At 55.1% G+C, this 24,971-nt stretch overlaps 15 protein-coding genes across 15 annotated transcripts; 8 read left to right on the top strand and 7 right to left on the bottom strand.

Annotated features, from left to right (window-relative positions):
* Positions 1-13: 13 nt before the first annotated feature.
* Positions 14-2,038, top strand: spb4 (ATP-dependent RNA helicase SPB4; the record flags this gene model as incomplete). The annotated part of the gene is made up of 4 exons (XM_056973946.1): positions 14-297; positions 352-858; positions 911-1,342; positions 1,387-2,038. 4 exons carry the CDS (start codon positions 14-16, stop codon positions 2,036-2,038), a joined length of 1,875 nt encoding a protein of 624 aa, XP_056839063.1.
* Positions 2,039-2,872: 834 nt separating this feature from the next.
* Positions 2,873-4,471, bottom strand: N7510_002018 (uncharacterized protein; the record flags this gene model as incomplete). Its single annotated transcript, XM_056973945.1, has 1 exon — positions 2,873-4,471. The coding sequence occupies one exon, from the start codon at positions 4,469-4,471 to the stop codon at positions 2,873-2,875; it is 1,599 nt and encodes a 532-aa protein (XP_056839062.1).
* A 113-nt stretch (positions 4,472-4,584) lies between these two features.
* N7510_002017 (uncharacterized protein) lies at positions 4,585-5,994 on the top strand (the record flags this gene model as incomplete). The annotated part of the gene is made up of 3 exons (XM_056973944.1): positions 4,585-5,064; positions 5,137-5,465; positions 5,526-5,994. The coding sequence occupies 3 exons, from the start codon at positions 4,585-4,587 to the stop codon at positions 5,992-5,994; spliced, it is 1,278 nt and encodes a 425-aa protein (XP_056839061.1).
* A 781-nt stretch (positions 5,995-6,775) lies between these two features.
* On the bottom strand, positions 6,776-7,743 carry N7510_002016 (mitochondrial 37S ribosomal protein uS15m; the record flags this gene model as incomplete). The annotated part of the gene is made up of 2 exons (XM_056973943.1): positions 6,776-7,638; positions 7,698-7,743. 2 exons carry the CDS (start codon positions 7,741-7,743, stop codon positions 6,776-6,778), a joined length of 909 nt encoding a protein of 302 aa, XP_056839060.1.
* Positions 7,744-8,022: 279 nt separating this feature from the next.
* On the top strand, positions 8,023-8,991 carry rps0 (40S ribosomal protein uS2; the record flags this gene model as incomplete). Its single annotated transcript, XM_056973942.1, has 2 exons — positions 8,023-8,192; positions 8,253-8,991. 2 exons carry the CDS (start codon positions 8,023-8,025, stop codon positions 8,989-8,991), a joined length of 909 nt encoding a protein of 302 aa, XP_056839059.1.
* Positions 8,992-9,602: 611 nt separating this feature from the next.
* N7510_002014 (uncharacterized protein) lies at positions 9,603-10,392 on the bottom strand (the record flags this gene model as incomplete). The annotated part of the gene is made up of 3 exons (XM_056973941.1): positions 9,603-9,764; positions 9,817-9,936; positions 9,997-10,392. 3 exons carry the CDS (start codon positions 10,390-10,392, stop codon positions 9,603-9,605), a joined length of 678 nt encoding a protein of 225 aa, XP_056839058.1.
* A 473-nt stretch (positions 10,393-10,865) lies between these two features.
* Positions 10,866-12,842, top strand: N7510_002013 (pseudouridine synthase DEG1; the record flags this gene model as incomplete). The annotated part of the gene is made up of 1 exon (XM_056973940.1): positions 10,866-12,842. The coding sequence occupies one exon, from the start codon at positions 10,866-10,868 to the stop codon at positions 12,840-12,842; it is 1,977 nt and encodes a 658-aa protein (XP_056839057.1).
* Positions 12,843-12,915: 73 nt separating this feature from the next.
* On the bottom strand, positions 12,916-13,762 carry N7510_002012 (PIG-H family GPI synthesis protein; the record flags this gene model as incomplete). The annotated part of the gene is made up of 2 exons (XM_056973939.1): positions 12,916-13,376; positions 13,429-13,762. 2 exons carry the CDS (start codon positions 13,760-13,762, stop codon positions 12,916-12,918), a joined length of 795 nt encoding a protein of 264 aa, XP_056839056.1.
* A 222-nt stretch (positions 13,763-13,984) lies between these two features.
* N7510_002011 (ubiquitin-like protein HUB1) lies at positions 13,985-14,741 on the top strand (the record flags this gene model as incomplete). Its single annotated transcript, XM_056973938.1, has 3 exons — positions 13,985-14,453; positions 14,516-14,654; positions 14,720-14,741. 3 exons carry the CDS (start codon positions 13,985-13,987, stop codon positions 14,739-14,741), a joined length of 630 nt encoding a protein of 209 aa, XP_056839055.1.
* A 551-nt stretch (positions 14,742-15,292) lies between these two features.
* Positions 15,293-16,721, top strand: N7510_002010 (ribose phosphate diphosphokinase subunit PRS5; the record flags this gene model as incomplete). Its single annotated transcript, XM_056973937.1, has 3 exons — positions 15,293-16,222; positions 16,274-16,597; positions 16,665-16,721. 3 exons carry the CDS (start codon positions 15,293-15,295, stop codon positions 16,719-16,721), a joined length of 1,311 nt encoding a protein of 436 aa, XP_056839054.1.
* A 691-nt stretch (positions 16,722-17,412) lies between these two features.
* N7510_002009 (H(+)-transporting V0 sector ATPase subunit d) lies at positions 17,413-18,663 on the bottom strand (the record flags this gene model as incomplete). Its single annotated transcript, XM_056973936.1, has 4 exons — positions 17,413-17,496; positions 17,550-18,439; positions 18,490-18,578; positions 18,632-18,663. The coding sequence occupies 4 exons, from the start codon at positions 18,661-18,663 to the stop codon at positions 17,413-17,415; spliced, it is 1,095 nt and encodes a 364-aa protein (XP_056839053.1).
* A 317-nt stretch (positions 18,664-18,980) lies between these two features.
* Positions 18,981-20,906, top strand: nop58 (RNA-processing protein NOP58; the record flags this gene model as incomplete). Its single annotated transcript, XM_056973935.1, has 3 exons — positions 18,981-19,105; positions 19,209-19,369; positions 19,423-20,906. 3 exons carry the CDS (start codon positions 18,981-18,983, stop codon positions 20,904-20,906), a joined length of 1,770 nt encoding a protein of 589 aa, XP_056839052.1.
* Positions 20,907-21,326: 420 nt separating this feature from the next.
* N7510_002007 (uncharacterized protein) lies at positions 21,327-22,315 on the top strand (the record flags this gene model as incomplete). Its single annotated transcript, XM_056973934.1, has 2 exons — positions 21,327-21,500; positions 21,695-22,315. Coding segments are annotated over 2 exons (795 nt in total), but the record flags the coding sequence as incomplete, so codon positions are not given.
* A 526-nt stretch (positions 22,316-22,841) lies between these two features.
* Positions 22,842-24,239, bottom strand: N7510_002006 (glycosyltransferase domain-containing protein; the record flags this gene model as incomplete). The annotated part of the gene is made up of 1 exon (XM_056973933.1): positions 22,842-24,239. The coding sequence occupies one exon, from the start codon at positions 24,237-24,239 to the stop codon at positions 22,842-22,844; it is 1,398 nt and encodes a 465-aa protein (XP_056839050.1).
* Positions 24,240-24,274: 35 nt separating this feature from the next.
* Positions 24,275-24,709, bottom strand: N7510_002005 (uncharacterized protein; the record flags this gene model as incomplete). The annotated part of the gene is made up of 1 exon (XM_056973932.1): positions 24,275-24,709. One exon carries the CDS (start codon positions 24,707-24,709, stop codon positions 24,275-24,277), a length of 435 nt encoding a protein of 144 aa, XP_056839049.1.
* Positions 24,710-24,971: the final 262 nt, after the last annotated feature.

Raw genomic sequence — 24,971 nt, 5'->3', positions numbered from 1 at the left:
TAGACCTATGCCAATGGCTCCCAAGCCCTCTTCGTCCACAAGGGCGTGGGATGGTCTCACGCCCTCTCTGTCCGAATGGACTCTCGACGCTGTGGCCTCCATGGGCTTCACGCGCATGACCCCCGTTCAGGCCTCCGCCATCCCTCTTTTCATGGCGCATAAAGATGTTGTGGTGGAGGCAGTCACTGGAAGTGGCAAGACACTGTCTTTTTTGATTCCAGTAGTGGAGAAGCTTCTGCGACTCGAAGACCCGCTCAAGAAGCATCACGTTGGAGCCATCATCATCTCTCCGACACGGTGAGTATCGATTCATGGTGGGGATTTTGGCATGGATTGCTGACCAGTGAACAGAGAATTGGCATCGCAGATATACCAGGTCCTTGTGTCACTATTGGAATTCCACCCTCCTTCCGCCGCTGCCATAAAGCCGCCAGAGGACGATGCGCCTCGTCCGAAATTATCTTCCTCAACCTTGAAAGTCGTCCCACAACTTCTTTTGGGCGGTTCAACAACTCCCGCGGAGGACTTGAGTACTTTCCTCAAGCGGTCACCAAATGTGCTGGTGTCGACACCGGGAAGACTGCTCGAGCTTCTTTCGTCGCCGCATGTGCACTGCCCCCAGTCGTCCTTCGAGATGCTCGTCCTCGACGAGGCAGATAGATTGTTGGATCTTGGGTTCAAGGAGGACTTGCAAAATATTTTGCGTCGGCTGCCCAAGCAAAGGCGAACGGGACTATTCAGTGCCAGTATTAGCGAAGCTGTTGATCAGATTGTGCGGGTTGGCCTGCGGAATCCCGTCAAGGTTGCTGTCAAGGTGAAAGGGACGGCCGGAGTCGTGGACAAGCGAACCCCTGCAAGGTATTTGGTCACATCGAACACCAATTAATTCCACCACTGACTTCTAAATTAGTCTGCAAATGACCTACCTGACCACACCGCCAGCCCTTAAATTCGCCATCCTAAAACAAATCCTCTCATCCGTCCAACTCACGCCTCAAAAGACCATTTTCTTTGTGTCGACATGCTCCAGTGTTGACTATCTATCTATCATCCTGCCCTTGATAATAGGAGACGAATTCCACCTGGTACCACTTCATGGGAAACACCCCGCAAACGTCCGCCAAAAGAACTTCACCCGCTTCACCACATCCACCACCCCTGCCATTCTTCTAACCACCGATGTCGCCTCCCGCGGACTGGATATCCCGTCTGTCGATCTAGTTGTGCAAATCGACCCACCCTCCGACCCAAAAACCTTCATCCACCGCTGCGGCCGCGCCGCCGTGCCGGCCGCAGAGGCCTCAGCATTGTCCTCCTACATCCAGGGCGCGAAGAAGATTACGTATCATTTTTAGAAGTGCGCAAAACCCCCGTGGCACCCTTCAGCCTACCAAGCACAGTCTCCGAAGCCGAAGCAGCCAAGGAGGCCACGGACACAGTTCGCAAGACCGTGCTACGAGACCGTGCACTCTACGACAAGGGCCAGAGGGCCTTCGTCAGCTGGCTACGCAGCTACAGCAAGCATCAAGCCAGCAGCATCTTCCGCGTAGAAGATCTAGACTGGGAAGCCCTCGGCAAGGCATGGGGCCTACTTAGGCTACCGAAAATGCCTGAACTGCGCGAATTCACCGGAGACAAGAAGTTGGGCGTCGACGTGGACTGGGACAACTACGCATACAAGGATAAGCAGCGTGAGCAGCGTCGGAAGGAGGTGATGGAGGAGAATTTGAACGGAGATGCGGCGCATCAGCAGGCGTCTCGGAAGCGGCGTGCCAATGAGAGCGTGGCGTGGAGCCAAAACCAAGAGTCGCGGGAGAAGAAGCTCAAGCGGAAGGAGTTCAAGAAGGCGCAGAAGGAGAAGGAGAGGTGGGAGCAGTTGCCGGAGGATGAGAAGCAGAGGGTTCGGGAGACGAAGCGTATGGTTGAGGATATTCGTGCAAAGAATGAGCAGCAACGACTGCTCAACCACGCGACGAAGGCAGGCGCTGCGAATGATGGCCATGGGGATGGGGAAGACGAATTCCAGGGGTTTGATTAGATATCCTGCTTCTGTATTATTAGAAAAGTCATGACCGTCGCTTCACTCGGTGACTTGAAGCTGGGGGAGCAAGACACTATGTGCGAAAGCCTATAGAGTTGACATATACCGTAGCAACTGCAAAAGTCTAAAGCCTGTTGGGGTATACGCTAATTACGCTACTAGCAATTAGCAGTTCTACTACTCGAAGAGCCCTAAACATAAGCGGTGCGTTTGTATAAGGAGGCCATTATCTTCCTGACGGGGTCAAATGGCACGGGACATCGTGGGAGCGTGGATGAAATCGATGCCATTCTATACACGATGCTTTTCAGGATCACGATTCGTTTTACGATCCCTTTTACGCTTCTATCAACGATTCAACACAGACAGTGGGAAAGGCTACGACAAAGTAGGGGCGACGAGAATTCTAGGCCAACATTTTCTTGATTGGAACGAAGCCTAGTTTAACAACAATAAGAAAAAGAGACTATCCACGAGCCACTCCGGGAGTAACCCGGGGGCTCGTGGACTCGTGGATGTCATAACAACAATTGAATCTTGGGCCCATCCAGCGACCCAGCAGTGGGTCGACCGGAGGGCCCGAGAACAAGAGAAAAGAACAGAAGATCAATCAATCAATCAATCAATCAATACATGTTCAATACATGTCAGAAATCTGACCCATACATGGAAACAAGCAAACTCCACAGGCTTTTATGCAACACGGCCAAAAATGAGAATAGCCAAACATGAAGAGGATTTGTCAAGAATTGTAGTCGAGAGAAGAATAAGATGTCGAAAATCGAAAATGGTCATCGAGAATGGTAGTGATTGAGAACTGATCATGATTCTTTACAGTTGTCCGGTGCGTTCGAAGCGTTCGAAGCCATCATTGAAAGCCTGAACCTGACGCTGAACTTCATCCTTGCGTTCTTCCCTCATCCGGTCGACGACATCATTGACTTCACGGCTGAATCCCAGTGCTTGGTACATGGGACGAGGCTCAGGCCACTGAATCTGGCTGAGATCTCCAGTGGGGCAAACCTCCTTGAACCAGTGGCGCAGGCGAGTCTTGCGGTCCCGACGTTCGGACGGGGTCTCTTGGCAAATGGACATGGGGTCCGAGAAGAAGCTGGGGGTGGTGCAAGTACTGCTTGAGAAACGGTGAGCTGCACGAAGACGGCTAGGCGTCTTGGGGTTGAACTTGGTTGCCGCGGTGCGAACTCGGGTCAGCGGAGAGGGATCTTTAGTCGGACCAGTTTCTTGCTGAGTCTCCTCAGGGGGCTGGGACCGAACAGAAGGGCCAGTAACGCCAGGCGGTGCTGTAATGATTCGAGATCGCGCGTCAATGCTGCGATTGGAGGAGGCAGCGGGTCGGGGCGGCGCGGCGCTAACTCGAGAAGCGGGTGCCAGAGCAGTCGGCTCGCGGCTCACGGTTGGCAGCAAACTCCTGTCGTCATCAAGCGAGATGTCGGGGGACTGCACCGGGTTGTCAACGTGCTGGGAGGAAGCCGGAACACGAGGGGTAGAAAAATCCTGAATTTCGGTCACGTCGAAGTCAGATACGTCGGAGTCAGAAGAGTACGGGGTGCAAAAGGTTCCATGGGGGTTTGGAATAAAACCGGGACTTCGTGGTTCACTCGCTTCATCTCCAGTGGAAGACGAGTACGAGGTTTGGAAAGCGCGGGAGGAGCTCGATACTTCAAGCTGGAAGGGGGGTCTCGACGATACCTGTGGTTCACTCGCGTCATCTGCCGCGGCAGACGAGTACGGGGTTTGGAAAGTGCGCGAAGGGCCCGATACTCCAAGCTGGAAGGGGGAACTCGTTGCCTGCGTGTTGCTCGTGGCCTGCGTGGTGCTCGTGGCCTGCGTGGTGCTCGCGGCCGGCGTGGTACGAGCGGCGCGACGCGAGGGGACGTTTCGACGAGAGGTATCTCGGCGGCGAGGCGCCTGCTTCGGTTCTTCGATTCGAACCTTCTTCGGGGCAGGGCGTGCAGGCTCTTGGATAGACGGTGTGGGTTCCGCGTCCGGAGGTGCAGGTTTTCGGGACATGGCCGCTCGTCGTTCCACCTCCTCCTCGGCCCACTTTTCGTCATCTGAGTCAAAGGTAAAGTAGTCCATGTCCATGCCGTAGCTGCATCCCACGGGATTAGGAATCTGATCAGGTGAAGATCGACGCTTACGCTTCTTCGACTGGGACTGGACAGGTGTCGATGCTTCAACAGCCGTGGCTGTGGCTGGAGCGGAGACTTCGGCAGAAACAGCAGTAGCAGAAGAAGGGTTCTCCACAGGCTCCTCAACTTGTTCCTCGACTGGCTGCTTGTCCCTACCATACCAGTGGTCAAGTTGCTCCTTACTGTACCCAGATGGGTAGAGAGAGTAAGAGCGCTTGCGATCACTTGCACGTGAAGAAAGGACGGCCCGTCGGGAAGAACGAGGAGCAGTAGTCATGAACGGGCGTGCGTGTCTGAATGCAGGTGTTTCCGCGGTCGTCACAAAAGGCATGTCATTCTTAACACGAGAAGGTGTCTCAGGAGATGGAGGCGTGTCATTGTCAACACGAGATGGAGACCCGGGCTCCTGCAGAGCTGAGGTTCACCAAAGTTAGCCGCAAGCTTGAGCGATTGAGCAACACGACACTTACCTTGAGTCGGCGCCGGGCCTGCATCTTGAGTTGGGCGGGTAGTAAGGCGCTGACGAATACCTGTCCACCTCCGAGAAAACTCGTTAAATACCCAACGGGGAGAAACATTGGCCCACCAGTGCCCGCCTGCAGGTTCTGTGGCAGGGGCAGCCGGGCCATTTGGCTGAACGTTGTCTGGGGGGGGAGTAGCGTTTTGGCCGGCATCAATAGCCATTTGGGTGGAGGACTCAACGGGTGCGTCCGTCTTATCATTCTGCTCAAGGAATTCGGGAAGACGATACACAGTTCGGTCGATACGGCCAGTGGCCTCGATACGGCGGCGTTGAGCAATGTCAGCGTATGCGGTACGCGATGCTCGCGGGCGTTTCGCAGAGTGTATGGGGGTCTGCGGGGCCGTATGGTAAACACTCGGCGGAGGGGAGGAGTCTCGACGGCGCCGTTTCTTGTCTGATGGGTAATCTGGGTGTGTCAGCAGGGCAAGTTCTTCGAGGCTGTCAAGATCTTCCTGTATTTCTTTCAAGGAGTTCTGGAAGCCTTTGATGCATTCTTCTTTTTCTGCTTGATGGGCGGAGTCAAGAGCAGCAAGAGCATCATCACGGGCAGCCATCTCGGCCCAGGAGTTTTGTTCCTGTATCAGGGCTTCGTAATAGGCGATTTCCTCCGGGGTACGGGTTCGGTGGAGGTCGACAAGAGCATCATCAACCCTTCCAAACCGAAAGACGCTGGGCTGTCGGTGGAAGCGAGGAGGATGCTCCCGTCGGTACAAGGTGTGGTACTTACGTCGTTTCCCGGGGCTCTTGGGTAGAGATCCACCGGGCGAAAGTAGGTCCTCCGAACGCTTCACGGGAACTCTGTTCTTAGGAAGGACGGGTTTCTCGATGTGGACGGAGTTCTCGACGGGCGAGTAGGTTGGGGTAGGGAGCTCGACGCTCTGGATGGGATCGTCGCGATGGCTTTCCTCGACATGATGCTGTTCGACTTCAGCACCAGCACGACCAGCCTCTTCGACATTCTGATCAACGTGTTGGATCTCGACGCTGTGCATGACTGGAGCACGGCGGGTGTCTGCCATCATTGCCCAATCTTGGGGATTGTGTTCGGCAGGTTCCTCGCGAGGCTGCTCGGGGGCCTCTTCGGGGCTCTCAGTCCGGGCAGTGCGGGTGTTGGTTCTCTGGAATTCACATTCAGCTGTGGACATTCTCCATCACTGCCGCGCCTCCTTACCTTTCTTCCGCGGTTGCTTTTCTTGGCACGCGGCTTCCCTGCCTTCGCCGCGGGTGCCGACTTCGAAGCGTCAGTCGGCTGCGCACCCTCAGTCTCGGGCGGCTGAGAGGATGTTGCACGTGTCGTGCGGCGGCGACGCGGCTGAGGGTTGGAGTCAAGTGACACCAACCCGTTGGGGGAGAGTGGTTGAGATCGGGTACGCATCTTGGGCGAGTCGGGCCCAAGATGCGTTGGCGGGGCGAAAGTTGATTTGGAGGTGAGGATGGGCGCGAGGACGGGAGTGAGGATGGAAGGGAGAAGGTTGGAGAGGTAAGTGAGGTCGATGCTATGCGCTGGTGACAAGAGATGGTGATGACGGGAGCGGAATGAATAGCATGGGAAGAGGAAGGAAACAAAAGAGGAAAGGGAAGGGGAAGTCAAGGTAAACAAAACAGTCACGCACGACAGGGAAGGAGCGTTGTTGTTGTCGTTCCCCTCTGTGTCAAACAAACCAGTCGCACCTTCCTCAAGAGTTGAGTTGCGCCTGCCTCACTCAGAAAATTGCCGGCGAGCTCTCTGACCGCCCTATTATTATTGGTCGCCTGAGGCATCAAACCTGCTTTGGTCTCGATACAGGACCGCTTGAGGTTTTATTAACTTCACTCTCCGGTCCAGGCGGTTGGTGCGGTTTGATCTACACTACGCTATCACATTGATACCAGTATCCTGACAAAGAAAAAAAACGCGGGTCTAATTCGCTACCAAGCGGACAGAAGGAAGAGTGCTATTTGTACAGATGATGATCCCTATCTCTTGTTCGAGACAATGCGTATCAGAAAGAAAGAGAGGAAAAAAAGGGCAGAAAATACCATTATCGCTCCGGAGGTTCTCGGATAATGGTGCTCTCATTATAGAGAAACCTCGCCTTTCCACGTAGCATCCGACAGTCCCAATGTCTCAATCAAATGCTGCCACCGGGGTCCACCGCGTTCCTTCTGGCGGACGTACTGTAACAACTTCTGTCGCTTATGAACGAGGATCTGAAGATTGCGCTTGTTGTGTTTATCCTTGTTGGACGTCTCGAGGTGCCGAGAGAGATTCAGGATCTTCACCGTGAGGATGGCGGCCTGCACTTCTGCCGACCCTGTGTCCCGGCCAACGCGCGGGACCTTCTCCGAATGGACGGTAGCACCGTCCGGTAACACTGCGGATGGCTTTGGCGGCAGGGTAGAATCGGTGTTGTGTCTCCCGAATTGTTCGATGCATTTTTGTATGTTCAGTCGAACGTGGTCCTTCGAGTTGGCGTTGTTGAGGTTGACGATCCGGTCAATGGCTTCTTGAGCATTCCGGTGCTCCTTCTCGTGCAACTCCACGGCCTCCTTCTCATGCTGGGGATCGGCCGTGTCGCGGTTCGGGTTCTCGAGAGGCTCAGCCAGGTCCTTTGAGAACTGCAGAGCCCTCTGGAGCTCATTAGAGTCGATGGCATAGTTGAGAGACCCTGATGCTGCTGACGACGGTTGTGATTCATTCTGTCTCGCTTGGATCTCTTCGATGAAGGGAGTCGGGGTGCTGGCAACGGGATCTCCTATCGATCCTTCTCGCTCTTCCTTGAGGACCTTTTGCCGGGAAATGTTGGCTGCCTTGCGTTGGCGAACACGAGCGAGCAGAAATGGCTCAAGTCTTTTGCGTGATTGAGGTTTGGTAGACTTGGCTCTGATGAAGGTCTGCGCCGGGGAGGATGCGGCCAGCGAGTTGTGCCCATAAAATGAGCCTGAATTGGAAGTCTCGGTTAGCCTGCGTTGAGCGATTGATATGGGAATCAGTATATACCTGACAACGCCTTGAGCGAAGGCTGAAGGGGGGTTCGCGGAGGCATCTTGAACTGACAGACCACACACGTTGCGCCGACCGCGATCAAGAGCACAACTTCTTCTTCCTGTCGGGAAATCTGCCGGGCCGAGAGAGGAGCATCATTGCCTCAGGCAATAAAATGCATGCTTATATAATCACAGCCCTAAGCCCTAACTCACAACAGCAAGCGAAAATTAACGCTGGCGGCCGCAAGAAACATTTCGCGATTGCCCGCCTTTTATTTCCTCCTCCATCCCGACAACGATTGATCCCACCACCTCGTCAATCCCATCAATCGCCCATCATGGCCCCTTCTCAGCTCCCTCCCGTCTTCAACCCCACCTCCCAGGACATTGAGATGCTCCTGGCGGCTCAGGCTCACCTGGGCTCCAAGAACCTGCAGGTTCACATGGAGCCTTACCTCTGGAAGACTCGTCCCGACGGTGTCAACGTGATCAACATTGGCAAGACCTGGTATGTTGGATTGTCTAAATTGATATCTGGGGATAGACTCTAATCATGCGGTGGAAACAGGGAGAAGATTGTCCTGGCTGCCCGTATTATCGCCGCCGTCGACAACCCCGCCGATGTCTGTGTGGTTTCCGCTCGTCCCTACGGCCAGCGTGCTGTCCTGAAGTTCGCCGCGCACACCGGTGCCACTGCCATTGCCGGTCGCTTCACCCCCGGTAACTTCACCAACTACATCACCCGCTCGTTCAAGGAGCCCCGCCTCATCATCGTGACCGACCCTCGCACCGACGCCCAGGCCATCAAGGAGGCCAGCTACGTCAACATCCCCGTCATTGCTCTGTGCGACACCGACTCGCCCACCGACTTCGTTGATGTTGCCATCCCCACCAACAACAAGGGCCGCCACTCCATCGGTCTGATCTGGTGGATGCTCGCCCGTGAGGTCCTGCGCCTGCGCGGCACCCTGGCCACCCGCGAGACCGAGTGGGACTCCGTCGTTGACCTGTACTTCTACCGCGACCCTGAGGCCGAGGAGAACAAGGAGGTCGCCGAGGAGGCCAAGGCCCCCGGTGCTGATGAGATCGGTGCCGGTGCCGTCGCCTCTGGCTTCGCTGGTGACAACTGGGATGTCAGCGCCCCCGGTGCCGGTAACCCCGGTACTGCCTTCGCTGCCGCCAGCGCTGCTGCCGCCACTGGTGCCACCAGCTGGGAGGCCGATGGCGCCGACTGGGCTGCCAGCTCCACTGCCCAGGGTGGTGAGTGGGCTGAGGCCCAGCCCGCCACTGAGGGCCAGAAGTGGTAAATCACTTCTGCACGGTGATCAGGATAGCCGATGACAAGGGGGGGAAGATATGATCTCAACCAAAAGCCATGGCGATCCGGGATGAGTGTGGCCAGGAACCTTGACGAAAAATTCCTCTTGTTATCGACCTACCATCTCCCGCAATATCCCTTGACATGTCTATCCTAGTCTCTGTTCTGGAAACAACCAAAAAAAAAGAAACAACACAGCAAAAGAAAACGAGCATTCACCGGGAACCCTCAATCTTTCTGCATCTCCATTTTTTTTACCAACCTTTTTTTTGATTTCCTTGTTTTGCTGCATTGGGGAGGAATGGCGATGACAATTCTTGACTGGCGCTTGATGAGGGAAAGAGATCCAGTTGTCTATTGCAGACATCTGGGGGAAAGCCCTGTGCTGTCAATCTACGAGGTGGACTTAACCGTTACCTTGGTTTCTCCCTGTGTATACATGCTAGCTGTAATCGAAAAGCTCCTGCTCGGTATTCGTTGGTGCACATCGTATGTAATTTTTTGTAGTGAACAAGAGTCTTCCCATTGGAACTTCTTGGAACTTCTTGGAACTTCTTCTCTATAGATGCACCCAGGTTGGACAGTCCAACGCAAGAAGCTCTACAAAATGATACACCCGCCCTCAGACTGGCCGCCTTTTTCCGTCGTCGTCATCCCCGCCAGTCTCGCGAGATCCTCAAACGTCTCCGGCAACAGCTCACCCGTAACAGCCGAACACTCCGCGTACCGATCACAACGGAGTTCCTGCGCTATGCGGTAAGTCTGTACATGGATCAGGTCAACCGCATAGAATACCAGTAAAGGGGATGGATACCTCTTGTGGATAAATCATCCCCTCGCCCTCTTTCCTCAAGTCTCTCTTCAAACCCAGCATCATGACAGGTAGGCGCTCGCCATGACCATGCTGGAAGTACCGAATGACATCGTGTCTCCACTAATCTACGGAGTTAGTCTCCAGCAGCCAAAATCGGGAGAGAAGGAAGGGAGAAAGTACCGCTGTTAGGCCTGCCAGCGTCTCTCGGTTCGAGATATCAAATGCCAGGACTACCACATCAGGCCGCAGAGTCGTCCAATGCTGGTTCGGATTGGACGTGTCGTACACCTCTAGCGTGAACTTCTTCTTCGAGAATCGGATGTCATATATGAAGGGCTGGTCAGTGTCACGGAGGGTCTCATCGTTGCTGTCTCCCGTGACGCCGGGATGAGCCGGTGTTGCTCTCCTTCCGTGCTTGAGGCTGCTGCATGCGATATTAGCATTGGGCGCAAATAGAGAAATCGAATTAGGAATGTCGACCCACGATAAAAATGTCGTCTTGCCGCATCCTGCGTCGCCCATTAGCAGGAGAGTGACGGTTGTCTCGCTCTCCGGAGGGTTATCTGATTGAGCCATTCTTAATGCTGGCGGTGTGACAACAACTGTATTGCTGTCAAGGGCCGGTTCTCATGTTCACGTTGACCGCAGTTCAGTCAAGTATTGTTCCAGCAGATCATGGCATGTCTTATTATATTCATCGAAAGAGCGGGGTTCCTAGAATGCCTGGGAGTGTGGTGTGTGGTAGTTGAAGCGCGCAGGTTGCGACATCGGGGACAGATCAGGTCCAGCTCGACACTACCAACATCACTCTACATTCTAGATACAATTCGATCATTATTCCCTACAGCGTGCAAGTCAAGCTTAGATTCATTGATCGATCATTTTCATTGCCAATACATTAAATTCACCTGGCTTACAATTGTCCCGTAAGACAATGACAATACCATACGCCCAAAATAAAATACAGTGCCCGCTGGCCTTCAATTTTCACCATAGAACAAACCCGACATCTTCTTAACCGGGTCTTGTCTTCAGTCGCCTGGTGTGGCATGTGGAGGCCGTCAGCAAGGCTCTTGCCATTGACCCATTTCCCAACCCAGACCTTCCCCAAGTATACGCAGTTCCTGCGCCAGCAGCACACCTCCACGCCGCGAATTATGGCGGACTCTGGCGACGCCGCCCCCACGTACCCAGACTACACGACCTGGAACAATGCCAGTCTCATTGCACGGATCTCCGAGCTCGAGCGCCAGCTACACTCCCAGAACACGCAGTACACGGTTCCAGTGCAGCAGGAGGAACAAGCGCCAGCATCACACGCGCCTGTGGCTGCGGCTGTTGGAGTTAGCGAAGCCACGGCAGCTGCAATGACTACACCTGAAGCTACTGCGACAGTTACTGCGACGAAGGCAGCAAAGAAGCGGGCACTTTCGCCAGGCACGGACATCACGCACGACCCGGCGCCATCACGAGCCTTCAAGGAGCGAAACCGGGAGATCGATCCGACCAAGTACAACACGCGGTTCATAGCGCTCAAATTCGCCTACCTCGGACAACGATACAATGGGCTCGAGCACACTAACGGGAATGTCACGCCCCTGCCGACGATCGAGGAGGTGCTGTGGAAGGCTTTGCGGCGGACCCGATTGATTCTTCCGGCGACGGTGACGGGGGATGAGCCAGATGATGTCGAGCCGAGAGCGCTGCGGCCGTACTCGATTACATGGGATGGGTGCGATTACTCCAAGGCTGGGCGAACAGATCGAGGCGTGAGTGCTTTTGGGCAGGTTGTCGGGATTCGAGTCCGCAGTGCGCGACCCAAACCCAAGGCCAACCCCGAGAGACAGGAAGACGGGGATGCGATGCAGGTGACTGAGGATCCGGAGTGGGATGATATCAGGGATGAAATTTCCTATATACAGGTATTGAACAGAGTGCTGCCGGAGGACATCCGCGTCCTGGCTTGGTGTCCCCATCCTCCTGAGGACTTTGATGCCCGCTTCTCGTGCCGGGAGCGCAGATACCGATACTTCTTCACCCAGCCCGCGTTTTCTCCTACGCCTGGCCCGATTGGATTTGCCAACCGCGCAGGAAACCCCTCAGGGCCTCGTGCCCAGCGGCGCGAGGGCTGGCTGGATATCGAGGCCATGCGTGAGGCCGCCAAGGCGTTCGAGGGAACACACGACTTCCGGAATTTCTGCAAGTTGGATACCAGCAAACAGATTCAGAACTTCGAGCGCATCATCTTCAAATCCGACATCGAACTCGTCGATCCGAAGACCAACCCGCTAGGTTACATTGGCCGATCCGGATTTCAAGCATTGGAAGACTTCGTCCCCGAAGTGAGCATGGAGTCCTCGGAGACGCCATCCCCGCCCACTCCACAAGTTTACACCTTTACCCTGCACGGTTCTGCGTTCCTGTGGCACCAAGTCCGGCACATGGTCGCTATCCTCTTCCTGGTCGGACAGGGATTCGAGCCTCCTTCTCTTGTGTCTGAATTGCTGGATGTGACCAAAAACCCGAGAAAACCGACGTATGAGATGGCTTCGGATGCGCCGCTGGTTCTATGGGACTGCATTTTCCCGGACGAAAGCACTGGGAGCCGCGAGGACGCTCTGGAGTGGATCTATGCCGGTGACCCGCGGCTCAGTAAGGCCCAGAGTGCTAAAAATGACGGCAAATTCGGAATGAATGGCGTCGTGGAGGGGCTGTGGACTGTCTGGAGACAACGCAAAATCGATGAGATTCTGGCCGGTGCTCTGCTGGATCTATCCGTCAGTCAAGGAGATCAGGACATTGTGCACAACATGACCTTGAAACAAGGTGGATCGAAAAAACAGACCAGGGGGGCAAAGGTCTGGTACGGAGCGGAATATGCTCGTGTTGGGGGTAAATATATTCCTGTCCTGCAAAAGGCAACGACGGAGACTGTGGAAGTCCAGAACGCCAGGTGGCGGGCAGCCAAGGAGCGCAAGAGTGGCAAGGGCCTGAAAGACCCAGCTGGAGACGAGGAGCCTGAATGAATCATAAAATGTATGATACTTACTCATAGAACATAGCAAAATATCACGGATGTAGTACGGTCACTCCGCAACTTCACCATGTACGGCCCTGTGGTTCCAGAAGCTTCATAGATGTCAATCGGCATGACCGAGGAAGGTAACCCCGGAGGATGACGGTGTCCGCCTCCCTGGGCATGTTGACTCTGTTCCCTTGATGGTTCATGACTTTGCATCGTACAGGCAATGACGAGAACCTCTCCACACTTCCTCGAGTATCTTTCGCCTGGGTAACAGTGTCTAAGGAAAGATTAGCCCAGCGCATAACCCGATAACAGAAGACCAGGGAGCTCACTGGGAAGACCACCACAACCTCCGGCTCGCCCTCCACAATAACAGCCAAGTAAAACCGCACTTCAAACCCCCTGAAGGCTTCATGAATCACAATATCCTGAATCTGGGCGGTTGGGATGAACCTCGTCGCGGCGGTCGATAGATACGTGGAGGACGAGGTAGAAGTCTGAATCCCAAAGCCGCGGATGACAAGGAGGGATTCCTCTGCAGCAATAAATCAGCAACTGCACGGCAATCCAATCGCTTAGAGGCGTACCAGTATAGCCTTTCCTGAACACCCCGTAGATCACCAATGCGCTGCTCGCAGCAACCGCCCACGGGTTGTAGGGGTCCACCCAACGACACACCTTCACGCCCAGCGGGCTTGACCACACGTCCTCCCAGTGGATGATGGACTCATTCCCCGTGAAATACGAGTGTCGAAACCGTGCGATGGCCGCAAAGATGGCGCAGCAGAATACCAAGCTGCGGAGCAGGATCTGGAGGGCGAAGAGGATTTTGGCGGAGGAATTGGAGCGGCTGGGCGCATCGGAGACGGCGAAGGAGACAGTGGTTGGAGAGGGCCTCCGGACTCGGAGGCGCCCAGGCATCGTCAATGTAATCCGTCAGTTGGGGCAAGTCCAGGATGGAATGGAATTCATTGACTGGAGAAGGAGCGACCAGCTGCCAAACACACGCTAATCTCTTCTGGGTTAGCTCAATCAGCTCAGCAAAGCAGCTTTCACATCACGTGCCGCTGCTGATTGCTCTGCTTGTCGGGCATCAATTGTTAGCGCAACTGCATCTCTCCTCCCTTCCTTCTCATTCGCACCATGGGCGACCGCTCTCGCAGCAGATCTCCTGGTCAGAGAGACAACCGTGATCGAGACCGGCCGCGGAAGACCGGAGGGTTTCGATGGAAGGAAAAGAGGCGCGACGACGATTCCCGCGCCGGCGATGAGCGTCGGCTCGACCGGGGCTATCGAGACCGAGGAGACCGGCCACGATCACCACGACGAGACCGCGACGCCGACCGGTATGGAGACAGGGACCGATACAGAGAAAGCGAGCGTGAGCGGGATCGGGATCGGAGACGGCGCGAAGAGCGTGATGAGCCCCGAGAAGAGGGAGAGGTGAAGAAAGACGAAAAGAAGGACGAAAAGAAGGAGGAAAAGAAGAAAGAGAAGAAAAAGGAAAAGAAGCCCATCATTCATCAGTCCTCCGAACCGATGATTGTGGTGCATGTCAACGATCGTCTGGGCACGAAAGCCGCGATTCCATGTCTTGCCTCGGATCCTATCAGTTCGTTCCAGTTCTTTCCCCTACTGGCCATCCGTGTGTATACTGACCTGTGTTCTCTCCAGAACTCTTCAAAGCCCAAGTGGCAGCCCGCATTGGCCGCGAGCCCCACGAGATTCTGCTGAAGCGCCAGGGTGAACGCCCGTTCAAGGACCAGCTCACGTTGGAGGATTACGGAGTGAGCAACGGAGTCCAGCTTGACCTGTGAGCGACAACGCCACCCCAACTCCCTGACACTCTCCAAGCATTGATACTAACTACTGGCATAGGGAAGTTGGGACCGGCGACTAAAGCGTTCTGGGTTCCAGTACTTTTCACGGATAGGGATGAACGTATCCATTGTGTTTTTATTTTCATATTTCATACCGGAGGCGTTTTTCCATGTTGTATGTACCGGCGAATACGGATGATATTCCAGTTGTTGTAAAGCAAGCACCGATCACCTGACTCAGTCACGACATGCCGCTTGGCCGAATGCGGCCAGTCTGGGTGCCTCAGGCACCAACTGCCCGCAGCCAACCCGATCGTCGGAGAGGCTTTTTTCTCCATTGCGGGACTCACACGAGCTCCAATTCTTTTCTTCTTTTCTTCGTGCCATGCCTTTGGCCTCCCCTCGTCTTTCCGCTCTCCAGCCTCCGCCATGAGGTAGTCGCCCGACTGTCCAACTCTCTCCATCGCCTTTTTTTCTTTTTTTCTTTCCCGTCCCTCACCAAATCCTCGACGCCCGCCGGGTTTACCGCCCCTCCAGACCCTATATCCCTCATACCTGACTCGACCCGGTTTTCTCTTCCCATCAGTCCTAGCCCCTCTCCAAGCCGTACCTCAGACACATCTTTCCCTTCATGATGGTCCGCAACCTCGTCGTCATTGGGGGTACATCCCACCCGCAGCTGACGCAAACCATTTGCAACGTGCTCGGCATTCCACCGGCCGATGTCCTGCTCTCCAAATTTGCCGTTGGCGAGACCAGAGTCGAAATCCAAGAGTCGGTCCGTGGAAAGGACGTTTATATTATCCAGTCCGGTGGTGGGAAAGTCAACGACCACCTGGTCGAACTGCTCATCACTATTTCTGCCTGCAAGACCGCTTCGGCCCGGCGAGTCACCGCTGTCCTCCCGCTCTTCCCCTACTCGCGACAGAGCGACATTCCATACAACAAAACCGGCGCTCCCCTTGTCAAGTCGTCCGTGATGAGCCGGCCCAACAACGGCTACACTTTCGAGAGCACTCCTCCTACTCCCAGCCTGAACAAGTCCGACGGGGTGGGTCTGGGTGTGAATGGCATCGACAATCTCCAGAGGAGCCTTGCCAAGGCTCAGCTCGAAGATGGTGGCAATGGCAGTCCTGTTAAGCGGCGTCCAGCCAATGGACTCCCGCGCAGTGACACACAGGAGTCGCTAAAGTCTGTGAACGGCATTAACGATGACACCGCGAGCACCGGTTCGACTTCAACGTCCGCGAAGATCAACAACTTTCAGCCACGGCCTGGTTACAAACAGTGGGTTGCGCAGGCAGGCACCCTGGTGGCTGATCTGCTCACTTGCGCCGGCGCTGATCACATCATCACGATGGATCTGCACGATCCGCAATACCAGGGATATTTTGATATCCCCGTGGATAACCTCTACGGCCGGCCACTTCTCAAGAGTTACATCCAGCGCAATATCCCCAATTACCGGCAGTCCGTCATTGTCAGCCCCGACGCCGGTGGCGCCAAGCGCGCGACAGCCATTGCAGACTCAATGGGCATCGAGTTTGCCCTCATTCACAAGGTTCGTCCCACAATTTGGCTTATCTTCTTCATACCTGACTAGTTTTTCCAGGAACGCCGCCCCACAAAGATCACAGACCGTCAGAATGCCACCATGATGTTGGTCGGTGACGTTAAGGATCGGATAGCAATCCTGATCGACGATCTGGCGGACACCTCCAATACCATCACGCGCGCCGCCAAATTGTTGAAGAAGGAGGGCGCCTCCCAGGTGTACGCCCTAGTCACCCACGGCATCCTGAGCGGCGATGCCATTGAGCGCATTAACGCTAGCGCCCTCGACAAGGTCGTCGTGACCAACAGTGTGGACCAGGTTGATCATCTTCGCCGGTGTCCGAAGTTAGAGGTCCTGGAAGTGGGCCATGTCTTCGCTGAGGTGAGTCTCATAGTTTGAAAGGAACAGCTCATACCTTTAAGGGAAAGGTTCTAACCACTTAAACCAGGCCATTCGTCGCGTCCACCACGGCGAGAGTATCAGCGTCCTATTCCAATATGACTGAGCAGTGCCCCCAAAAAATTGGCTTTTTTTTTTCCAATGATGTCGATGAATCTCTTTGAATTCCACCTGACGCGAACTCGCTGCGCATCAAACCCGTCCTCACTTCCACCCGAATATAGAGCCCTTTTCCCATCCAGGTAGCTTGACCTGGCGGCGGGTATCTCTGGATTTCGTCTCTTTTTCCGTCGATTTCGTGTTCTATTTTATCTGCGCTCTCTGCCACCTGCACATACACGAGTGAGCACTGAATTCAAGCTGGAACATCATTCTCCGTTGGCTTGCATATAATAAGCTTGTATCTGCCGTTCCAAAAGGGATTGTAAAATGGTTCTATTGATGATAATTGTTGGCTCTGTTCGTCGAATCCAAGGTTGTATTGCTTGATAGAGATGGGATCTTAGATGCCTTAGGTGCCATACAATAATGGTTATTCATTTATTCCAAGTATTTTCTTCTATATCACAAGGATAAGAATCGGGGAGCCAAACGCCTTATACGAAAGCAAGACCACAAAACCACAATCAGCCGATACCAGCGACGGCCATTTGGCGCAAGCACACTCACTTCGACACCGAAACGAAACACAGAACGAACTGGGTACTCGACAGCTAAAGGGGAAAAAGGAGAACAGGCCCAAAAACCAGAGGCGAGTGAGGTTAAGTAAATACAGGAATTGCAGATGAAATGAGAAATCAGAACACGGAGATGAAGTTTCCAATTCTCTCCTTTTGGTTCTGGGCAATGCATTCCGAGATCCAGGTCACGTTTCGGATTTCCTGTCAAGAGTCAGAAAGATAATTCGGTACGAATATAAAAGAGAGTTTCTCACCTGCTCCTTCAGCTTCATCCACGCATACACCACCGCCGGGGTGAATTGCCGCGTGAAGACCAACTTTGACATCTCCATCTCCTTCTGATAGAACAGATCTTCCAGACTCTTGCCGTCCGCAGGGCCACCACCCATTCCACCGAGCCCGCCGCCGCCCTGGCTCAGGCCCACGGCATCGAAGAACGCCTTGTAATCCCCCACGGCACTAACAGCCAGAGCCACACCCTCCACGTCCTCCGCACGGGAGAGCATCAGGCTACCTTCGGGATAAAGCTTCCCGAATTCCGGGTAGAGCTTCCTCCGCTCGAGCTTGGAGAGCTCGGTACCAAAGGAGTTGAGGGTGATGTTGATGGCGCGGCGATCTGCCTCGAACTGCAGGATCTCAGTCATGATTTCTTGGGTGGGGGTCCCGGCGAAATCCGAGTGAGTGCTGATAAAATTATAGAAGTCCTCCAAGTAGTTCTTATAGAGGGTGTTGCGGACGATCTCGATGTTCAGCTCGTCGAGGTCCTGGTGGCTCAGGCTGCCCTTGAAGTAGGGGGCCAGCGGGGTCTCGATCAGCACGGAGTTGTACAGCTCCTCGATGTTGGTCGCGACGCACAGCACGGGCAGCGTCTCAAACCAGCCGAGAGGGTGGCACCGCTCCAGCAGTTCTCGGGTGTCCCGCTCATGCAGCGTGCCGGTGATCAGTAGCGCGATGTTGTCGATCATGTACCCGTACGTCAGGTACTCGAGGAACTTGGCGGTCGAGCCCGTCGCCTGGGCGATCAGGTACCGGAACTCAGAGACCAGCTTGTCGGTCATCCGGCCTGCGAGGGCGGAGGTAGAGGGGTTCGGGGGAAGAGAGGCGAGGAAGTCGCCGTATGCGGGGGCCAACTGGAGCTTGACATCTGCCGGGGAAAATCAGCCATGTTTTTGACCACCGTGTCTGGAGACATACCGTCGATGGTCTCGCATTGGGTCAAGTTGGAGTAGTTCTGGCCGCTGAGCAGGCTGTTGCGGTAGCCTCGAACAATGCCCTCGACGTAGCTAGTCCAGGTCAGCAGGGGTTTTGTATTAGGATGCAGAAAAGCGAGACGGACCCGCCATTAACATTGAAGAACAGGCCCTCCATGGTGGAACGGGGGAGGTAGGATGAGACGGGGGGCTGTTCTGCCAATGCTTGGGTCCTATCGAAGGTGTACACTCACGTTGTATTAGGTAAGCCACCCGCCACAAGCACACCGACTGTGGCACACCGACTGTGGCTTGGCGTGGTACACTTTTTTTCTGCTGCAAAATTTCCATTCTCCGACTCTTGTGATCGCCCGCACTTCGGTCCCTGATTTTTCGGTCTTTCTTTTTCCTGTTCACTCCCCCGGGTCTGGCTGGCCGTTATCTTTCCCAATCGAATTTTTTTTTCACCCAGCCTGAACGCCGTGGTCGCTCACCATGACGCTCTTCATTCTCACCGAGACCAGCGCGGGCTATGCCCTGCTCAAGGCCAAGGACAAGAAGCTCCTCAAGCGCGATGACCTCGCGACGGAGGCTGCTACTGCGGAGGGTATCTCGAATCTGTATGTGCAATCCCTTCTACCCTTTTTCTCGAGTCCCTGCGGCGTAGCCGACAGACGCAAAAATTTTGTCTCCAGGGTCCACGATAACTGACCAGCCTCATAGGTTGAAATTGAAGAGTTTCCAGAAGTTCGACAGCGCCGCAACAGCTCTGGAGGAGGCCGCGTCGGTCATGGAGGGCAAGGTCACCCCTCGCCTGGCTTCGCTTCTCGACGACATCAAGGAGGAGAAGAAGGTCTCGCTCGCCGTTGCAGACCCTAAGCTTGGTACGTTCCGTTTCACCCATTTTGAAGGGTATTTTCTAATCGAATGACAATAGGAACCGCCATTGGCAAGCTGCCCGGTCTCTCCATTCAATTGGTCGCCGACTCTTCTACCGCCGACGTCTACCGTGCTATCCGTGAGCACCTGACCTCCCTGATCCCCGGCCTGATGCCTAACGACATGTCCACCATGTCGCTGGGTCTGTCACACTCGCTCGCCCGTCATAAGCTCAAGTTCTCGCCCGACAAGATCGATACCATGATCGTCCAGGCTATCGGTCTTTTGGATGATCTCGACAAGGAGCTGAACACCTATGCTATGCGTGTGAAGGAATGGTACGGCTGGCACTTCCCCGAGCTGGCCAAGATCCTCAACGACAACATCGCCTACGCCAAACTTGTCCTGAAGATGGGCATGCGGACCAACTGGGAGACCGCCGACCTCGCCGAGATTCTGCCCGAGGAAATCGAGGGCGCCGTCAAGGCCGCTGCGGACCGGTCGATGGGTACTGAGATCAGCGAGGAGGATCTGGAAAACATCCAGGCTCTGGCCGAGCAGGTTGTTGGCTTCGCCGACTACCGCCAGCAACTGGCCGGCTACCTGACCGCGCGAATGAACGCCATTGCGCCGAACCTGACAGCCCTCGTTGGAGACCTGGTCGGTGCGCGCCTCATCGCCCACGCCGGCAGCTTGACCAATCTGTCCAAGAGCCCTGCCAGTACCATTCAGATTCTGGGTGCCGAGAAGGCCCTCTTCCGCGCTCTGAAGACCAAGCACGATACCCCCAAGTACGGTCTGATCTACCACGCATCCCTGATCGGTCAGGCAACGGGCCGCAACAAGGGCAAGATGGCCCGTATCCTTGCCGCCAAGGCCTCGCTGGGTCTCCGCGTTGACGCCCTGGCTGAGTGGGAGGAGGGCACCACGGAAGAGGAGAAGGCTGCCCTGGGCACCGAAGCGCGCTTCAACCTCGAGCGCAAGCTTGCCGGCATGGAAGGCAAGCCGATGAAGCCACGCGGTGTGACCATCGCACCCGACGGCGCGACTCCCGCAGCCCCGAAGTTCGATCTGAAGGAGGCCCGGAAGTACAACCCCGATGCCGATGCGCTCGCTAGCGAGGAGCCCGCCGCCGCCAAGAAGTCCAAGAAGGAGAAGAAAAAGCTGGTGCAGGAGGTTGAGGACGAGGAGATGGCCGATGCCTCCTCGGACGAGGAAGAGCCCCAGGTGAACGGTGCAGCAGACTCGTCATCTGACGAGAGCGATGCGCCCAAGAAGTCCAAGAAGAGCAAGAGCAAGGACTCCAAACTGGAAGCGCTGGCCGAGAAGGCCGGCCTCAGCGTTAAGCGGTACCAGCGGAAGCTCGAGCGCGGCGAGATTACCTTCGATGCGGCCGGGAACCCGTCTGCGATCAGCAAAAAGGACCTGAAGAAGGCCAAGAAGGATGCGAAGAAGGCCAGCAAGGAAGACGGCAAGAAGCGCAAGCGCAGTGATGACGGAGAGGATGAGAAGAAGAAGAAGAAGAAGAGCAAGGGCGAGTAAAGCTTGCTGCCGCCACCAATCAAAAAAAACTATATGGGCTTGGGATTTTGCTGTATGATATCAAATTTTTCTGTTTTTTTTTGTCTGCCCATCTATCTGGTGTGCTATCTGCTGCTCGCATGTTCGGGGCATTTCACGGGTACTGGTCTATTTCGGCGCAGGTGTTGGTCTAGCAGTACAAAGTCGCTTGTTAATTGTTCATACTGTCTTTTCCCCAGTAGATGTTCGTACATGGCACTTGGACGAGTCCTGTCTGCCTCAGGGCTTGAGTACTGGCTGCATCGATATCTACACCGCCTCGTTCTGCCGGCAAATCTACAATTTTCCTGATCACCACCACCACTACCAGCTAGACAACTATCCAGACACAGACACAATAATGAGGGTATGATGCCACTCCACTTCCCCTGACTGCCCAGGATCATCTCTCACACGGTCCAGGTAATCGACCCCCAATCCGCCGTCCTCACCAACATCGAGGTCCTGGCCTACCTCACGGCCAACCCACCCCGCCGACCACCGAACCCTCCGCCGAACTCGCGGCACTGGGTGCCTAGTCCCGATTTGCGGGATCATAATACTGTTGTGAAAGAGGTAGGCCAAGCCTTTTTGTTAGATTTATCTCTGGGGGTTTGGGGGTGGAGAGGATGTGGGAGCTGCTGCTTTTAGCAGTCACTCCAATCTATAACCTAACCCGCAAGAAATCTCCGATGAACATATATACCCATGCACACGCAGGTCGAGAGTGTGTGAGAGTGAAACATGGAGATGCTAACATATCCTAACAGATCCACAACTACGTAACCCGCCTCTCCCCTCACCTACAAAAGTACCCGCGCTACACAACGCAGACACGCTCATCAACAACGACCGGAGGAAGCGGAGCAGGAGTAATATCAGGAGGAACAACGAGCACCATCCCCGCCGCTCCAGACCCAACAACAGCAACAGCAACCACAGGCTCGCTCTCTGACACGCCCACCCTCCCACCACCATCCCCGGACTCCACACCCACACCCATAGACCATGCTCTCCGCACACTCGTGGCGGAGTTACAGCCCTACGGGCTGACCAAGGCGGAGGTGGTCATGATTCTAAATCTGGGGGTAGGCGTGGTGGGCTCTTCTGGGACTGGGGAGGAGAGAGTGGAGGGGCTGGATGGGGAGGATGCTGGTGGTGATGGTGGGATGGCTGAACATATGGATATTGATGGTTATGGCGATGGTGTGAATGGCAATGGGACAGACGAAAGGAATGGTGAGCAAGAAGAGGAAGAGGGCGAGGATGGGGAGGATTATGGGGCACTTGCGTTGCTGGATACTGTCATTGAGGATCGGGAGGAGAGGTTGTCGAACGAGGACGTGGTTGCTATCTTGGCGGCTATTCGGAGGACACTTGGCGTGATGTGAGATGAGATCTCGAGAAAGCTAGATCTGTACCAATTACATGGCATTTGTTGCGTATACTGTGGTAGTTACATGAAGTTGTGTCCTTGAATTGCTATGTACATGCCAGGGACTACTAACTTCGGTGTCTCAGTATGGAAAGAGGTATATCTATCGTACAAAGATCAAAACCAAGCAAAGAACGCCAGACCCCCGGGCCAGGTGAGGTGAGCAACCCAGTTGCTGTGGCTCCGGCCGCATTCATGTACAGGTAAGATGGTCCTGGCAGACCAGACCTCCAGTTCGTCTGGCTCGGGGGTCAGTGGTGGTTGGCTGGATCTCCTCACGTATTGTGAGGAAATGGAGGATCGGATAACAGGTAGGAAGGCATTTCCCAAGGCAGAGTCTCACAAATGGTGCTCTCCAGTGGAAGCGAGACGCGGTTCATCAGCCAGTGATGAAAGATGCCATGCCTCACGCACAGACAGGCAAGAAGAGCATCATGTTCGTAAGCGTGTGTCTCGAGAAGGCAGAAGGAAAGAAACGATCATCACGCCCTTTTGCGTTTCTTCTTCTCCCCCTTGATCAGAGTTCCAAACTGATTGTAGATCGGCTTCAGCGGATCACCGTTCTCCTTCCCGAACGGCCCCAAATCATCATCGAAAAGATCGCGCTCCTGGCCCTGGCACACCTCATACAACGGGATCCACTCCTCTTCATCGGTCCAGATCCCGCCGCGGCCGCCGCGCGTATCCCACCAGTCCTGCCCGCCTAACAGGGACGACTGCGCCGAGTCGAACCCACGCGAGTTGCGGATGTATTTGCGAAGCAGGGCGCGGGCCCAGGGGAAGAACCACATCTTCTCCCACCAGATGCCGCGCAACTTCTTGTCGCCGTTCAGGTGCACCAGTGCCGGAATCGAGGCCGAGTGCGGGTTTGTCATGAGTGGAACGTTGACCCAGGAGCGCTCGTTTGGATCGGGAAGTTTGTCTAGGGTCTCGTTATAGGCCGGGACCATCTCTTCGTCCTTGGCGAAGCGTGTCTGGACGAATGGACTGGCGCATTCGGCCAGTTCGGTTGGTAGCAGGAGACGATGCTCACGCGGAACTTTGTGTTCCATCTGTAGGGTCGACATCCTGCTGATGTTGCTGTACTTAACCCAATCAACGTCGTTGCGAGACAGGATCTGGTTGAAGAACAATTGTGACTCGAAGTCGACTCCGATCCCATACTCGTATCGGTGGCCCGACTCCAGTCGGACACTCACCCCGGTGACATTGCCCCCGTCCGAGATGCCAATCGTGCGATAGAGCCAGTCCTTGGCGCGGTTGGTCGTCCGGCGACGCTCCAGCTCCCGCACGACTTCCTGTCGCCCGTACATCTGCGTCAGGATATGGTGCTCGTCGATTTTATTACTGCTCTGGCTCTCCAGTTGCTGCAGCATCTCGTCGTAAATGAGTCGCACGTCTGCAGCCTGGCCCATGACTGCGCCCGGGTTCAGCCACCGGGGCCGATTGCGGGTTCCGTCGTGGATTTCGTCTGTTTTCCATCCGTACACATCCGGAGGCAAAGATGACTGTGGCACCGTCACGCAGCCGGCGTCGTTGTGCAGACTGGGGATGCATTCCTTGCTAGCGCCGAAAAGAACTCTCTGCTCATACTTCTGGACCAGCTCGGGTTGGGCATCCGGGCCCTCTGTCGGCAATTCGGCATAGCCATATTTCTTCGCCAGTTTCTGGTTGGTGGTCCGCAGGATATTTTGGAATCTTTGTAACAAAACCCGTGGCGGCAATTGGAAGAAGATATCCTCGCCATCGACGATCAGGACGATGTCGCGGTCGTGGACGTAGTGGCTGTCTCTAAGATAGTCGCGCATGCGGGTGATGCGCTGCACCGTTTGCTCGAGCGCGGTCGCGCCGGATGATGAGGGCAGCCCCCAGCCGATCATGTTCAGCGGTGGATATTCGAGAATCATGGCCGATGTCATGGTCCGGCAGACGCCGCGGGAAGAATCCTCGGCCGGCACCAGGACATGGAACTGGGGATTGGCCTTGGACAGATCATGAGGCAGGGAACCGTTGACGGAATATTCGAGCCGGGGCTGCACGAGTTGCGCATCTTCCGGCCGGTCGGGAAAGGGATGGCGCGAGGGGAATTTCGCCCAGTAGTCAGGGTCCGGTGTCTAGATCGGAGACATTGTTGGTTAATTGACTGACCGCGGGGGGCAATGATCATCACCACACTCACGCTGGACGACCGACTCAGCAAGAACCAGAACAGAAGAAAAGAAATTGTGGCCAGAGCCAGCACCTTGGTCCGCTGGGTTCGCGGACGACAGTGGTAGACCTGCCATAGCAGCGTGGTCGCCGATGACTTGGCCTCGTGGAACTGCGGCAGTGGCGTGCCAAGCGACGCCATCCTGCGTGACGTTCAGCAAGGGATAGAGTGGGTTCGAGGCGTGTCAAGATAGCGAATCAACCATAATATTCCTGGATAGGGAGAGAGCAGAGGTCAACTCATGCCGGGTGGAGAAGAGGAAGAGGAAAAAGAAGAGGAAGAGAGAGACGACGCAATCGGTGGATCCGAAACGGGTCACGTCCCGTTCGCGGCGTTGCAGGTACCAAGCACTAATTAGTTCAGCTGGGGGCCAAAATCGTCAGAGATCTATTATAATTATTAT

Source organism: Penicillium lagena (genome assembly GCF_028827675.1).
Source record: "Penicillium lagena strain IBT 129212 chromosome Unknown utg000001l_segment0_segment0, whole genome shotgun sequence".
In the NCBI taxonomy this organism is placed as follows: Eukaryota; Fungi; Ascomycota; class Eurotiomycetes; order Eurotiales; family Aspergillaceae; genus Penicillium; species Penicillium lagena.
This window is presented reverse-complemented; position numbering and strand designations above follow the sequence as displayed.